The sequence below is a fragment of the Monodelphis domestica genome, chromosome 8, assembly GCF_027887165.1.
Source record: "Monodelphis domestica isolate mMonDom1 chromosome 8, mMonDom1.pri, whole genome shotgun sequence".
Lineage (NCBI taxonomy): Eukaryota > Metazoa > Chordata > Mammalia > Didelphimorphia > Didelphidae > Monodelphis > Monodelphis domestica.
In genome coordinates this window covers 160,672,338-160,686,866 of record NC_077234.1, presented here as the reverse complement: position 1 = coordinate 160,686,866, position 14,529 = coordinate 160,672,338, and the positions used below count along the sequence as shown (strand labels likewise).

The 14,529-nt window shown below is 38.6% G+C and overlaps 1 protein-coding gene and 1 long non-coding RNA gene across 2 annotated transcripts in view; one reads left to right on the top strand and one right to left on the bottom strand.

Annotated features, from left to right (window-relative positions):
* The window catches only part of DNAJC3 (DnaJ heat shock protein family (Hsp40) member C3), a 99,495-nt gene extending 91,083 nt beyond the window's left edge, over positions 1–8,412 (bottom strand). Inside the window, exon 1 of the mRNA XM_001366295.4 lies at positions 8,212–8,412. Within this exon, the coding sequence (XP_001366332.1) occupies positions 8,212–8,293 (82 nt within the window). The 5' untranslated portion in view covers positions 8,294–8,412. The remainder of the gene's footprint in view (positions 1–8,211) is intronic.
* Positions 8,413–8,477: 65 nt separating this feature from the next.
* Positions 8,478–12,844, top strand: LOC103103127 (uncharacterized). The gene is made up of 2 exons (XR_008914064.1): positions 8,478–9,017; positions 10,133–12,844. It is a non-coding gene; the product is annotated as an uncharacterized LOC103103127 (long non-coding RNA).
* The last annotated feature ends 1,685 nt before the right edge of the window (positions 12,845–14,529 follow it).

The window sequence follows — 14,529 nt, the reverse complement described above, 5'->3', positions numbered from 1 at the left end:
GGTCTATATTTGTGGGAAGCCATCAAGCCCCTGCTGTCTGACATGGTCATGCGTGAGTTTCAGAGATGCAAAGCGACTTTCTGGAAAAATAAGACACCCACGGAACCCCCCTCTGTGTGACTTCTCTCTCTAATGGAATTGTTATGATTATTGTTCTCTCCTCAATACAGGAAAAATAATATGAGAGCAAATACTTATAGGGTTTACATACATATATCCCACCAGATTATCACCCTAAAAGATTACATTCACAGAATTAAAACCTAAAGATTATTACCCATCACTCCCCTCCTTTCCCTCTCCACAGAGTTACATTCATTCCCATCACAAACCAGGCAAGCCAAGAACATCAATCACCTTAAAACTCAGGACACACTGATCTGTTACATAACAACCAAGCAACCTTGCTGGTGCCTGAATCAAGCACAAGAAGAACAGAACTTGTAAATTAAGGAAAATCCCAAATCTGGTCTGTCATTAAATTACCCTCTAACACTATACCTAGCTACAAAATGTTTTGTTACCCATCTCCAAAGTAATTGTGATTGATTGTGAAAGCTGACCAAAAGTAACAATGATTCTCCTAACTGGTCATCCCATAGGTCAGGAAGAACTAACTTCCAGATCACCCTGTTTATGTCATTCATCTATTTCTGTCATAGCAACAATGTTTCATTGACTATCTCCTTAGGCTTCGCTTCTGTTGTTAGGTTCTATGGAAACATGTATGTTGAAAATGTGTGCCATGAAAGTATGTACTCACTGAACCTATAAAATGAACCAACCCCTGTGCCATGGCAGAGCACTGTGTGATGCATGACATGGGATTGAGCATGCAGTGCCTCTCATTTATTATTCAACCAAATCGTCACACTTAAGACAGAAGGACCCTCCCCTCTGAGAGACAGCTGGCTCATATCTCAAAGCGTACCCCATAGAAATTAAATATAGAGGAAAAGGATAAATATACTGAAAAAAATTATATCAACTCTTTTCATGGTGGTAAAGAATTTAAAACAGAGTGGGAAAAGAGGTAGGGAGTTGAATACCATTAATTGGGGAAGAGCTGAACAAGTTATAGTATATGAATGTGAGGGAAAACTATTGTGCCATAAAAAAATGATAAAGGGAAACCTGAGATTTGTGTGAGGTGAAATAAGCAGAACAAATTATAGAGAATAACCTATACTGTGAAGACAAGAATGTTGAAGGATAAGAGCACTCCAATCAGCACAATAACCAACAACTCCAGAGGACTTATAATGAAATATGGTAAATATCTCCTGGTAGAAGAGCAATGGACTCTACATATAGCTTGAAAAATGGGTTTGTTTGTTTTGGGGAAGCTGATTTGGACACTGCCGATGCAAGAATTTATTTTGCTTAACTATACCAGTTTATAGCAAGGGTCTTATTTTTCTTGCTTTCTCTGTTTATGCTGGGGAGAGACAGATGACCCTGAAAATAAAATAATGTTTAAAAGAATGGCAAAGCCTAACATCTGTAAGCAGATAGAAAGTAGCCTAAAGAGAAGCACTGAAGATGCATGAGAGAGATAACTCCTGGGTCAAGGTCCTAGGATGCAGAAGAAAATGGAATAAAAGACAAAAGTAGAATGATTAGATTTAATTACGAGTAGAGCTGCCTTTTTTTTTTTAAACCCTTACCTTCCATCTTGGAGTCAATACTATGTATTGACTACAAGGCAGAAGAGTGGTAAGGGCTAGGCAATGGAGGTCAAGTGACTTGCCCAGGGTCACACAGCTGGGAAGTGTCTGAGGCCAGATTTGAACCTAGGACCTCCCATCTCTAGGATTGGCTCTCAATCCATTGAGCTACCCAGCTGCCCCCTAGAGCTGCCTTTTCTGTGGCTAGAAGGAAGAATGAGTAATGATGCTGAGAAGTTTTGTGAAATAAAAGAGGAGAATTAAAAGATCTTGTGTCAGATGAATTCCATTTTCTCAGTTAATAATTAATCAATCAATATTGATTAAGTGCTTTACCTTGGAACAATGACCAAGATTCACAGATCCTGGTCATTGTTCCAAGGTAAAGAGACCACAAGCACTTGTGGCTGCAAGGGACGAGGCCTTCTCCTGGTTAAGGACCACAATGCAAACCAGGAGAGCAGTGATTATATGTCTTCCAGGATCATACCACCTGGGAATCACCAAAAACTTGCAGAGGCTCAGAACTATCTTTGAAAATAGCAGTATAAAAAAACCTGAAGCCTGGCACTATGTTTTCACCCCAATGTGAGCAGAGCCCAATTAAAGTTCAAAGTAAAGAAATAAGCTGGAAAAATGAGCAAACAAACAAAAAAAAATGACCATTAAAAAGCTACTATAGTGGCAGAGAAGACCAAGACAAACTCAGAATAAGACAAACATGTGAAAACAGCTACATCAAAGTCTTAAAGAAAAATGTTCATTGGACCCAAGCTCAAAAAGAATTCCTAGAATAGTTACCGAAAGTGTTAAGAGTAGTAAAGGAAAAGATGGGAAAAGAAATGAATGATGCAAGAAAATTATGAAAAGAGAATTAACAGTTTGGCAAAAGAGGCACGAAGAAGAACTCTAGAAAATAACACTTTAAAAAATAGAATAGATCTAATGCTAAAAGAAGTATGAAAATTCATTGAAGAAACAATCTTCCTAAAAAGCAGAATAGACCAAATAAAAATGGAGGAACAAAAATTCAACGAAGAAAAGAATTTCCTAGGGAACAGCTAGGTGGCTCAGTAGATTGAGAGCTAGGCCAGGAGACAAGAGGTCTGGGTTCAAATCTGATCTCAGGCACTTCCTAGTTATGTGATCCTGGGCAAGTGACTTAACTCCCACCACTGCCTAATCTTCATGTTCTTCTGCATTGGAACCAATACATAGTATTAATTCTAAGATGGAAGGTAAGAGCTTTTTGTTTTGTTTTGTTTTTTAAAGAAAATAATTCCTTTAAAAAAATGGAAAAAAGGGTACAAAATTTCACTGAAGAAAATAAATATTTAAAAATTAGAGTTGAGCAAATAGAAGCTAATGACTTCATGAGAAATCAAGAAACAAGAAAATATGAAATGTCTCCTAGGAAAAATAACTGACCTAGAAAATAGAATAAGAAACAATTTAAGAAATGCTGGATTACCTAAAAGGATGATCAATGAGCCCAGACATATTTATAAAGGAAAACTAATCCTATATCTTAGATGAAAAGGCCAACATAAACATTGAATTACTCCACCAATCACTTCCTGAAAGAGATACCAAAATTCAAATTCCCAGGAATATCATGGCCAAATTCTAGAACTCCCAGGTCAAGAGAAAAATATACTTAAAGCAACCAGAAAGAAACAGTTCAAATATTGTCAGGATCATATAAGACTTAGCAACTTCCATATTAAAGAAGCACAGGCCTTTGAATATGAAATTCCAGAAGGCAAAGGAGCTGAGATTACAATCAAGAATAACTTTCCTAGTAAAATTAAGCATAATTCTTCAAAGGAAAAATAGATATTTAATGAAACAGAGGATTTTAAAGCATTCCTAATGAAAGAACCAGAGCTGAATAAAAAATCTGATATTCAAACAAAAGACTCAAGAGAAACATGAAAAGGTAAACATGAAAGAGTAATCATAACAGTCTCAACAAAGTTAAACTGTTTATATTCCTATATGGAAAGATAATACATGTAACGCCTAAGAACTTTATCATTATTAGAATAGTTTAAAAGAGTTTGCATACATAGAGGGCATGGATGTGAATTGATTATGTTGGAATGGTCTTCCCAAAAAAATGAATTAAGTTTAATTAATTAATTTCTGTACCCTAGAACTTCAATTCCTAGCATCCCATGTTCCTTCTCACCTTAGGTGCTAAAGTAGGGAGGATATAAATTTGACGTAGCCCCGCCTCTCACTCTCTCTTTCTGTGATAGCCAGCTGTGGAGGTGAGGGGAGAGGCAGGAGAAACTAACTCATGTGATTTTAATTTTTTTAGATAATTAGGTAGTTTTTTTTTAATTTCTATTTTCTTTTTATTCCTTCTACTTCAAGTGATTATTAATACTCTATAAAATATAATTCTTGGAGTATTCAATATGAATTTAAATCTTACTGAGGTAAGAAAAAGATATGCACTGGAAGGAGGAAACAGAATGGGGAAAGATAAAAAAAAACTAAAAGGATGCACAAAGAAGAGCTTTTAAAGCTAAAGGAAAATGGAGGGGGGGTGGGGAGGGGGCAGGGCAATGCTTAAACCTCACTTAGAAGAATTGGTTCAGAGGAAATTATATATACACACACTCAATTGTAGGCAGAAATGTAACTTACTCAATGTGGAAATAGAAGGTGAAGGGGATAAAAGGAGGCTGGGGGGCTTATAAGTGAGGGCAGATTATGGAGGCAGTAGTTAGAATCAAAATAAGATTTTTGAGGAGGGACAGGATAAAAAGAGAGAAGAAACAAAAGAAAATGAGATGTGAGAAATGCACACAGTTAGTAATCAGAACTGTGAATGTGTTTACCTAACCCATAAAATGGAAGCAGATAGCAAAATGGATTAGAAATCCAGAATCTAACAATATGTTGCCTGTAAAAGACACCCTTGAAACAGAAACACACATACAAGAGTTAAAACAAAGACTGAAACAGAATCTAACATGCTTCATCTGACCTAAAAAAAAAGGCATGATTATCAATCAATCATGATTTCATACAAAGCAAAAGAAAAAATAGATCTAATTAAAAGAGATAATCATAGAAATTACATTTTATTAAAGGTACCATATATAATGAAATAATATCAAAAAATTTTACAGCCTCTGATGAAAGCCTCATTTCTCAAATATTTAATGAGTATAGAACTGAGTCAAATTTATAAAAATAAATGCCATTTCCCAATTGATAGTCAAAAGATATAAAAAGACAACGAAACTATCTACAGTCAAGAAAAAAATTATCTAAATCACTATTGATTATGCAACCTCACACCTATCAGAAATGACAAACACTAGAAAGAATGAAGAAGTAGTGAACTTGTTCAACCATTCTGGAGAACAATTTAAAACTAGACTCAAAAGGCTATAAAACTGTATATACCCATGTAAAATTTGTATCAGATTGCTTACCATCTCAGAAAGGGAGACAAGAGGTGGGAAGGACTGAAGAAGTTAGGGAAATAATTTGAAATACAAATTTAAAAAAAATTAAAAATTGTTTTACATGTAAATGAGGGGAAAATTATAAACCACATACTCTTTGAACCAAGTAATACCACTACTAGGTCTATCATGAACTTTACCGGCCTCTTTTCACAGAGAGGTGGCAGCTTGCTGAGAGTTTCGGCATGCATCTTGGTGTGATGGCAGCCATTGTCCAGGGTTAGCGGTGAGTTTTCCTTGATACTATACTGGGAGAAGCTTAGTAGCCTAGTTCAGGTGATGCATCTTCACTGAGCTCTCTTGGAGTTTAGGCTGATTCTTTTCTCCTTTACCTTCCAAACACTATCCTCTTAGGAAAGCTTCTAATCTTCTTCAAAGACCTCGTGGCAGAGGTCCAAATTTCCAAACTGACTTGGGTATTTTATTTGGGATTTTCTCTGGTGACCAAATTAATTTAGATTAGGTCGCAGACCTAAAATTATCCTTACGGTCTGACTAATCCACACTATACAGTGTAGAGATCAAAGAATGAGGAAAAGGATATATATGTTTAAATATATTTATGGCAGCTCTTTTGGCAGAGGCAAAAAACTCAAAATTGAGGGAACAATTATCAATTGCAGAATGGCTAAACAAACTGTGGCATATGATTGTTATGGAGTCTTACAGTACTGTGGAAAATGGGGGGGGGGGGGGGGAAGGAGTGGTAGAAAAACATGGCAGGATCTATACCAACCAATAAAAAGTAAAGTGAGAAGAACTGGGAAATCACTGTGCACAGTAATAGCAATGTTGTAATGATAATCAACTATGAAAAACTTGGCTTCTCGGATTAACTTATATTTCTTGATTTCTCAATGGGTGGGGAGAATGGGAGGGAGAGAGAGAATATCTAATTCAAATTTTTTAAAATGTTTAAAATTTTTTTATTTTAAATTTTAAGACAAAAAAATAGGCTTTATAAAAATATTCCCCAGAATATTCCTGGTCTTCATTTATAAATCTCTCTAGGGCAGCAACCAACTCAGCTACTTAGTCAAAAAACAGGGATCTACCTCTAACAGGGAAGCAATAGACATGTTGATAACAATTCAGCTGCTTTTAAACTTCCTAATGATTTTGAAGAGTAAGTCTTTTAAAAGTTAGCATAAAGGATAATTAGGTAACACAAAGGATAGAGTGCCAGGCCTATTAGAGGGAGGATCTGGGTTCAAATTTGACCTCAGACACTTCCTAGCTGGGTGACCCTGAGCAAGTCACTTAATCCCAATTGCTTAGTCCTACTTAGAATTCTAAGTACCTTAATATCAATTCTAAGACAGAAGGTAAAGATTTTTAAAAATAAAAAATAAAAAGCTGGCACATAATTTGAAAGCCACCACCAGACTTTTCAAAAGCCTCTAAAAAATTAAAAGTTAAACAGATTTGCATTTACTGTAGTTCCCAAATCCCACCATATTTTTTTCCATAAAATTTTTCCTACAAGAACTGCAAAAAAAAGAAACAAAGCATATTCCTCTACTGAATTCTTCTAGAAATATTCCTCCAGGATTTCCTCTTAAGGCTTGGTCACTCTCAATCAAAACGTATTGATAACTATACTACTAGAAGGAGGTAGGCCATTACAAAATTGAACACTACCATCTATAATCCCATGAAATTATTATTATTGCCAAAAATATTTACATAGTACTTTAAAGTTTCCAAGTGGTGTCATGATAAATTTGTGGTGGCAAACTAGTTGGTACTTTATTTAACACACAGCCCTTCCATTCTCCCTAAAATGTGGTTCCTTCAATATTCTTCTAAATTTCAAATTAAGGTGGATTTTGTATTATTAACACTGCTCCTACTTCTTTATGTCCAGACCCTTTTTCTGTTAAAGGAAGTACAGAGTTTTTTTAAAGTTTTTTGAACCCCCTCTTATAAAAATAATGTCGATTACTTTTCTAAAAGTTATTGCTTTTCCTTCCATAAATTTAAGCTTTCACCTGGAAGCACACATCTGATAAACTCCAATATCTTTGCTATTCGAAGTTAAGGTTCTCAAATAGCAAAAAAAGGTAAAACATTCACATTGACCCAAACGAAATTCTACTAGTTCTAGTTTATAAAGTAATACTTTTGTGCCCTTTTCAGGCCTCCCTTTCAGGCCAAAACTGGTTTCCATGGTCACAACCTAGCTGATAACTATTCAAAGGATCGTATTAAAAAAAAAAAGTCCCTCCTTCCCAAGTTTCCCAGATCAAAGTTCTGCTTCAGCTTTAAAAATAAAAAAAAAAATCCTGCTATAGAAGTGAAGGAGAGCTTGCTCTAAGCCCTTTAGCTCTCTCTTCCCACAAACCCTAACATGACAATAGCCTTAAAACTTATGGCAGAAAAATACATTTCCGCCAATCAACATAAACACTCTGACAAGTACAGATCCTTTCACTCCGCCCCCACCCCCACGTGAAACCTCAAAGAGAAGCAGGGTCAACCCACCTTCCTCAAGTCTCCCTCACGGGCTTCTTTCACTTTCCTTACCCGTTAAGGGAAGGGGGCATCTCAGATTTCTCCTCTAGCATGTGGAGGAAGTGGCTGAAGAATTCCCTTCCTACTTGGGGAAGGGGAGGCTCAGAGTTCCCTTCCCTCTTGGGTAGGGAGACAGCTCAAGACCACCTTCTTAGTCATGGGGAGGAGGACAGCTAATATTTACTCGCTACTAGGGTTAAGGAAGCAAGAAAGACAAGGGCGCTCTCAAAAGTTGCCACCCACAGTCCCAGGCCACATCTGGAGTTCCTGTCCCGGGAGCCAAAAGAGGTGGTCAAAGAGTGGAGAGGCGTAGGAGTAGAACGAGGATGGTAAACATCGAGCTCGACCGAAAACTCAGCCATAACCCATCCTGGGACCGGCCCCCTAATACACCCCAACGCCAGCCGCAGATTTCCCCCATCACAGCCAGCCCCGCTCAGTCAGCCCGCGCCTCCCGAAACCAGGGTGGTGAGGTTGGGTGGGAAGAGCCTTTCCAGGGCCAGGCCCTGCTTGCCGCCGCCCCAGGCCGGGAGGGTCTCCCTCACCTTCGTACTGCAGATCTATCAGGACAAGCAGGAAGGGGAACACCGAGCCCAGCCGGTTGGTCACGGAACTAGGAGACACCATGGCCGAGGGCGCTAGGGAGGAGGAGGAGGACGACGAAAAGAGTGCGGGAACTGACCAGCTCCCGCGGCCGCTGGAGCCGCTCGGGCCACGGCTGGTGACGGGAGTAGGGGGCGGGGCCTCAGACGCCGCTACGCCCCGGTCCGCCGCCGGCGCCCAATCGCCTGCTTCCAGGGCGCCCTCTAAGCAGGCTCGCCTGGGTCGTGGTTGGCGATAATTGGCCGCCGAGGCCTTAACCCCGCCCCCGTCCTGATAGGATAACGTGGAAGCACGAGACGCTGAGGCGTCTGCCTGCCTCGAGCTGTCAGAGAACCCTTAAGCAAGCTCGGCAGGGGGTGGAATGGAGGGAGGGGCTGAGGAAGAGAGAAGAAAGAGCCCGCGGAGTGCCCTAGAGGGTAAATTTGTGCCGCGACTTGCTAGGAGGAGGTGACAGAGCCATATGCGCATGCGCTTAGGGCGCTCTGGGAAGCTCCAACTCTGGGCTCGTTTTGCTAACGGGAAGTGGCCTCCCCCTAGGTCTCGCTTTTCCGGTGATGGTCAGGAAGAGGTGACTTGAAAGGCCGAACTAAGGATCCTCTAGGTCGAGCTTCGGTTCCACAGACTTGGAACTGAAAGGGGCCTTTGAGATCTTCCAGGCCCGCCCCCACTGTCTCCGATAAGGGCACTTGAGGGACTGAGACTCAGCCCCAGTATGAGCGGGCCTTATTTGCGGGCGGGAAAAGGACAGGTCAGTATCCTTAGATGCAGCTGCGGAACCGAGGAGTAACCAGATATTGGAGCACTTTATTGTGGGAGAGGAAGATAACTCCTGCAAAGCCACAGGATCTGATTGAAATTGGAGAGAAACTGAGAAGGATCAGCATGACTTGAAAACAAATGCAAGAAGTCCTTGAGGGGGAGCCTACTCTAGGCTGACCGAAGCTCCCAGGAAATGACTGTATTAGATAGATGCCCTTGAGGAAAAGGCCAAAAGGTTGAGTGGTAGAATTAAACCACCCTGCCCTCCCCCCAGAAAATCCTTGCATCCTTAGTAACCACGGCAACTGAAAAAGGGAAAAAAAAGTAAAGGGGAGGGGACTAGGAAATGGAAACTGGGAACCAATGTAAGCGTCTAGTTGATCTGAGTAACAAGAGGGACTGCGATTTACAGACCTATGTTATCTGATATCTTGTACTCTGCTATTTCTTATATGTATGTGTTCAAGTCCCGCTTCTAGCACATACTGCTTAGCATACGGCAAGCAAAATACTTAGCTTGGTTCCTGACAATAGTACTAGCTTAATAAGTGTTTGTTGAATTGATTTACTGGTTTTATGACCCTGAGCTCTAAGATTAAGTTGCAAAGAAAGTGTCAGCCTACATTTTGGAGTTTTCTCAGTGAGTAGAGCCCAATGCAAATAAAATCACAGATCCAGTTCTTATTCCAAAAAAAGATAGGTGTGTTTTTTAACCAGTCAGTTGACTGAGTTGTGTTTTCCTCAGTCATAATACTTATAATAATTGATAGCATTTATATAGCACTTACTTTGTGCCAGGCATTGTGCTAACTCCTTTATAAATATCTCATCCTTAGCAACAACAGGGAACTGAGGCAAACATTCCCGTTATCATATAGCTAGCATACTGAGGCTAAATCTGAACTCTGATCTTACCGGCTCCAAGTAGTCCCACTCTTAAAAAAAAAAAAGGAGTAAGCAAGAGAAATCCATGGTTACAAGGTTGGAGCTGAGAATCCTGCCTCATTAGTTTATAGTTTATTGTTAATAGAAAGTTAAAATCATTAAAATGTTAAAGAATCTTCTGTTTGAGAATATCTGAATCCATTTGTTTGATTTAAACAGATTTCATCAGCTATATAAGTGGACAGTGAAGTGATAGATGAACTTCAGCATGAGCCAAGTATAAGATAATGAAGAATCAACCCAATGTGGTGGAATAGTCAAAAGATCAAGGAAAAAAATGGACTTCATGTGGGGTCTGAAATAAAACAGAAAATGTTACTTTATCCTCCTTTTATAATACTGCAATTCAATCCTTTAAAAAGATGTAATGGGGTCATCTAGATGGCTCGGTGGATTGAGAGCCAGGCCTAGATTTGGGAAGTTCTGGGTTCAAATCTAATCTCAAACATTTCTTAGCTATGTGACAGTGGGCTAGTTATTTAACATCTATTGCCTAGGGCACCTGTGCTGGAGAGGGCTGTTCCTCCCCCTCCATGTCACTGAGATAATTTCTCACATCACTGCTTTGCCCAGCAGCCCAATGAGAGCACTTCCTCCTCTTGTCTGGGGTAAGGTGAGGGGCTCACATACAGCTTGAGGGTTGCAGTTTGGGCACTCAATCTCCAAAAGGTTCACTTTCACTGGCCTAGATCTTATCATTCTTCTGCTTTTGAACCAAAATATAGTGTTGATTCTAAGACTGAAGGTTAGGGTTTTTAAAAAAAGGAGATGTAATGAAGTTGGAAAAAGTAAGGAAGGACAAATTAAACTGAACAATTTAGGTTTTAATTCTATTAAGAGTCTTGGGTAAAGGCTATTAGGAATAAACGTATAAGAAATGAAGGTCTGGATAAGGTGAAATTTGTTTATAAAATACTGGAATATTGGAATTAAGAACTTGCTAGTTTTAGTTAGCCAGACAATTTGGGAGCTTTAGTATTAAAATAACATCTTATTTTAGATTTAGCTGTCAGTAAATAATAGACGTTTATGAACATTTATAAATGAATCAAATTTCAATGTTTTTGTTCTCATTTATGCATTTGAATACTTGTACTTGTCCACTGAAGTTTAGCATGTTAAAAATATTGGGACAAATTAAAGGAAACCAGGATAAATCATTATTGGCAGATTCTAGGCAAGGTTTAAGAATGGTACATCTATGCTTTGGAAAATTCTACTCAATGCATATTACTGGCCACCCAAGGCTTTGACTCAACTTCACTACAAAACAAATATCTAAGTGTCATAGAAAACAATTTTCTGTTACTAAAACTATTCAAAATGACCTTCACTGCATGCTCATCTCATACATAACTGTTGTATGTCTAATGTGGAATAACAGAACAGCTTTCCTTTCTAGAAGGATTATTGCCATCTGGCACTGGAGCCCAAAATCAAATTAGCTTTTTGGTTGTCATAACACACAAGACTGATATACTGAGCTTACTCATAGTCCACTAAACCAACTGAACTTTCCCAGACAACTTTCTGTCTAATATTTATTACTACAGCTATATTGTATTTGTCAAGTTAATTTTTAGGATCATAGTGGAATACTGTATTTTATCCCATTAATGTTAATCTTATTTTCTAAGCAAAGTAAAATGGAGACCATTTTGGTACTTGACTCTGGAATTCCCTGTTTTCCCTCACAGCTGTCAACTATAAATTTGATAAAATGTGCCACTTTTGCCTTTATCTGATGTTAAACAGGGCAAGGCCAAACCCCAATTACTGGAATACTCCATTAGAAACTTAGCTAGTTTACACTGAGTCAATCAATATTACTCTGAATTTATCTATTCAAGCAGATCTGAATCTATTGTGCATTCATCTAGCATACATCCATCATTTCTGTAAAAAAGAAATGCTTTTTCTCAAATTTAGGCAAATTATAGTCTATCTGCAGCATTTCTTTTATTTGCCAATTTGGTAACCCTGCCAAAAAGGGGAATACCATTATTCTAACATGAGATGTTCTTGATGGAACTATGCTTACTTGTTACAATCGCCCATTTCTTTTTTGTTCAGTTATTTCCAACTTTTCATGGTCCAATTTAGGGCTTTCTTAGCAAAGATAATGAAGTAGTTTGCCATTTTCTTCTCCAATTCATTTTACAAATGAGGAAACTGAGGCAAACAGGGTAAGTGATTTGCCCAGGGTCACACTGCCCCCTAGCTGCCCCAATTTCTTTGGAGGTTCACTATCCCTTTAATGATCTGCTCTAGAATTAAAATAAAATTGAGGTCAAGTTCACTCACCTATATTTCTTAGAATCTATGCTCTAACCTTTTTTTTTTTTAATTAAGATGGCACTTGAACTTTTCCAAAGTTGTAGCTTTCTTATTCTAAGTTATCTTTCAAATACAAGCAACAGTGGCCTATAGTTACCTCTTCCAGTTCTTTCAGTAGCCAAAAACTTCCTTCATGTGAACCAAGTGAAGAATGAATCAGGGGCAGCAGCAAGATGACCCTTAGCAATTCCCATTAGCAGTTTTTATCTTCTGTAGTGCACAGATCATTTCCCTTGACCAAGAAAACAAAAGCAAAACAAGGAAATGACTATCATATTTTGTATTGTCCCTAAGCATCAGTTATATACCTGGATTGTCCTCTTTCCCCCAAAATATCTAAAACAATTAAAAAATGACCCACAATCTTTTGTTGCCCATTCCAACCCCACTTCATTCCAACTGTTAACTTCCTAACATTGTTTTTATAAGACAATGACAATGTTCATATTAATCCCATTTTCTTTTCTACATGTAAATTTAGAACAGTACTGTATACTCATATTGGGATCCATAAACAAGTCTTTTTCATCTTCATAAGAACTATTTATTATTGTGTCTTCATAAATTCATTCTTAAGAACTTCCTATCCCTCTTGTGCTATTGCCCCCTGTAATAAATCACCAAGTATTCATTAAACCCTGAATTTGTGCCAGGAATTGGGCTAGGTATTGGGGATACAAAGACAAAAATGAAACATTCCCTCTCTAGAGAAGTTTATATTCTATTGGAGGAGACAACATATACATATTGAAGAATATACCAAATGCAAGCTAGTTTTAGGAGGGACTAAAGCTGAACAATAGCAGCTAGAGAAATCAAGAAAGAATTCATGTAATAGGTAACATTTGACCAGAGTTTTGAAGGAAGCAAGATTCTGTGAAGTAGAGAAAAAGAGGAGGAAGTAGATGTGCTTTTCAGGCCACAGGTACACTATATGCCAAGGCATGAAAAAGGGCAATAGCATCTTGTTAAGAAAAAGTAAGAAGTTCATTTTCTCTAAACTGTAGAGAATAGGAAGGGGAATAATGTGTAATGAGGCTAGTAGAGTAGGTTGGCACCAAATAGTAAAGGGCTTTAAAAGCCAAACAGAAGTTTCTATTTTATCCCAACAGCAATAGGAAACCACTGGATTTTACTGAGTAGAACAGGGCATCAGATTTTGGGCAAAGAAAGATTGCTTTGGAAATTCTGTGGAGGACAGATTGAAGTAGGAAAGAAATTTAAGGCAGAGAGTACAATTAGAAGTCTACATGAGAGACTAAATTAGGAGAATTTTGCAGTGGTCCTGAACTCAGGCAGTAACTGTGTATATATAATGAGAAGATAATTTCCAAAAAAAACTAGCCTCCCAGTTATCACTTGGATGCTTTCAGAGGTAGAGTTAAAGCCTTTTTGTTACTCATTCTGATGAGTGGAGATGGGAATAAGATTATCAATATATTGATTAACATTATAACCAGTGAGAGTGAGTCCTGTCTCTTGTTTATAAATGGATTATAAATTGTGTCCTCTCTTACTGGTCTGACAGTGCAACTTTAGGACCTCCCTTGCCAGACCCCACTGATGGCTTTTTTTTTTACTTTTATTTTTATTATCATGCAAACAAACTTCCATAATGCTGTAATATTAATAGGGAAAGAAGGGGGATTGAAAAAAACAGGGGATACAGAAGGTTTGTAGCAGTGAATGGAGGAGTTGAAGCGTGAGAGGGAATATGGCTGCCAGTGAGGCAAAGGAGAGAGATGGCCCCTGCAAAGAGGCTATATTTTAAACAAAATGGGGTGTCCAAGAAATGAGCCACTTATGATAGCCTGCGGGGATGTCTTCTCACTGGATTGCTGCCGAAGTTGCCCCAGAGCAGGTAAACACGGACCCTCCTGAGGGACAAGCCTTTCCCCAAAATTTGGTTGCCCAGCAGGGATCCAATAAGGAATATTTGTAATTGGATGACTGAACTGAGGTTCAGCTCCATCCATGCCCCAGAAAAGATAGTCCACTTATCTGACTGCAGTATTCAAATAAGATCAATTTTAATAACCAGTTCAGATTGGAGAGGTATCAGGGAAAAGGGAAAAGGGATATCCTTAAATAAGGTTGGAGTCTTTCTCAGCTTTGGAGATGAGGCCAGGACTCATAGACTGGTGGAAGGTTTCTCTTATTCCTGTCTACACTATATCTGTGCTAGTTTTCTTAATTTCAAAATCATAGCAGTAGACAGC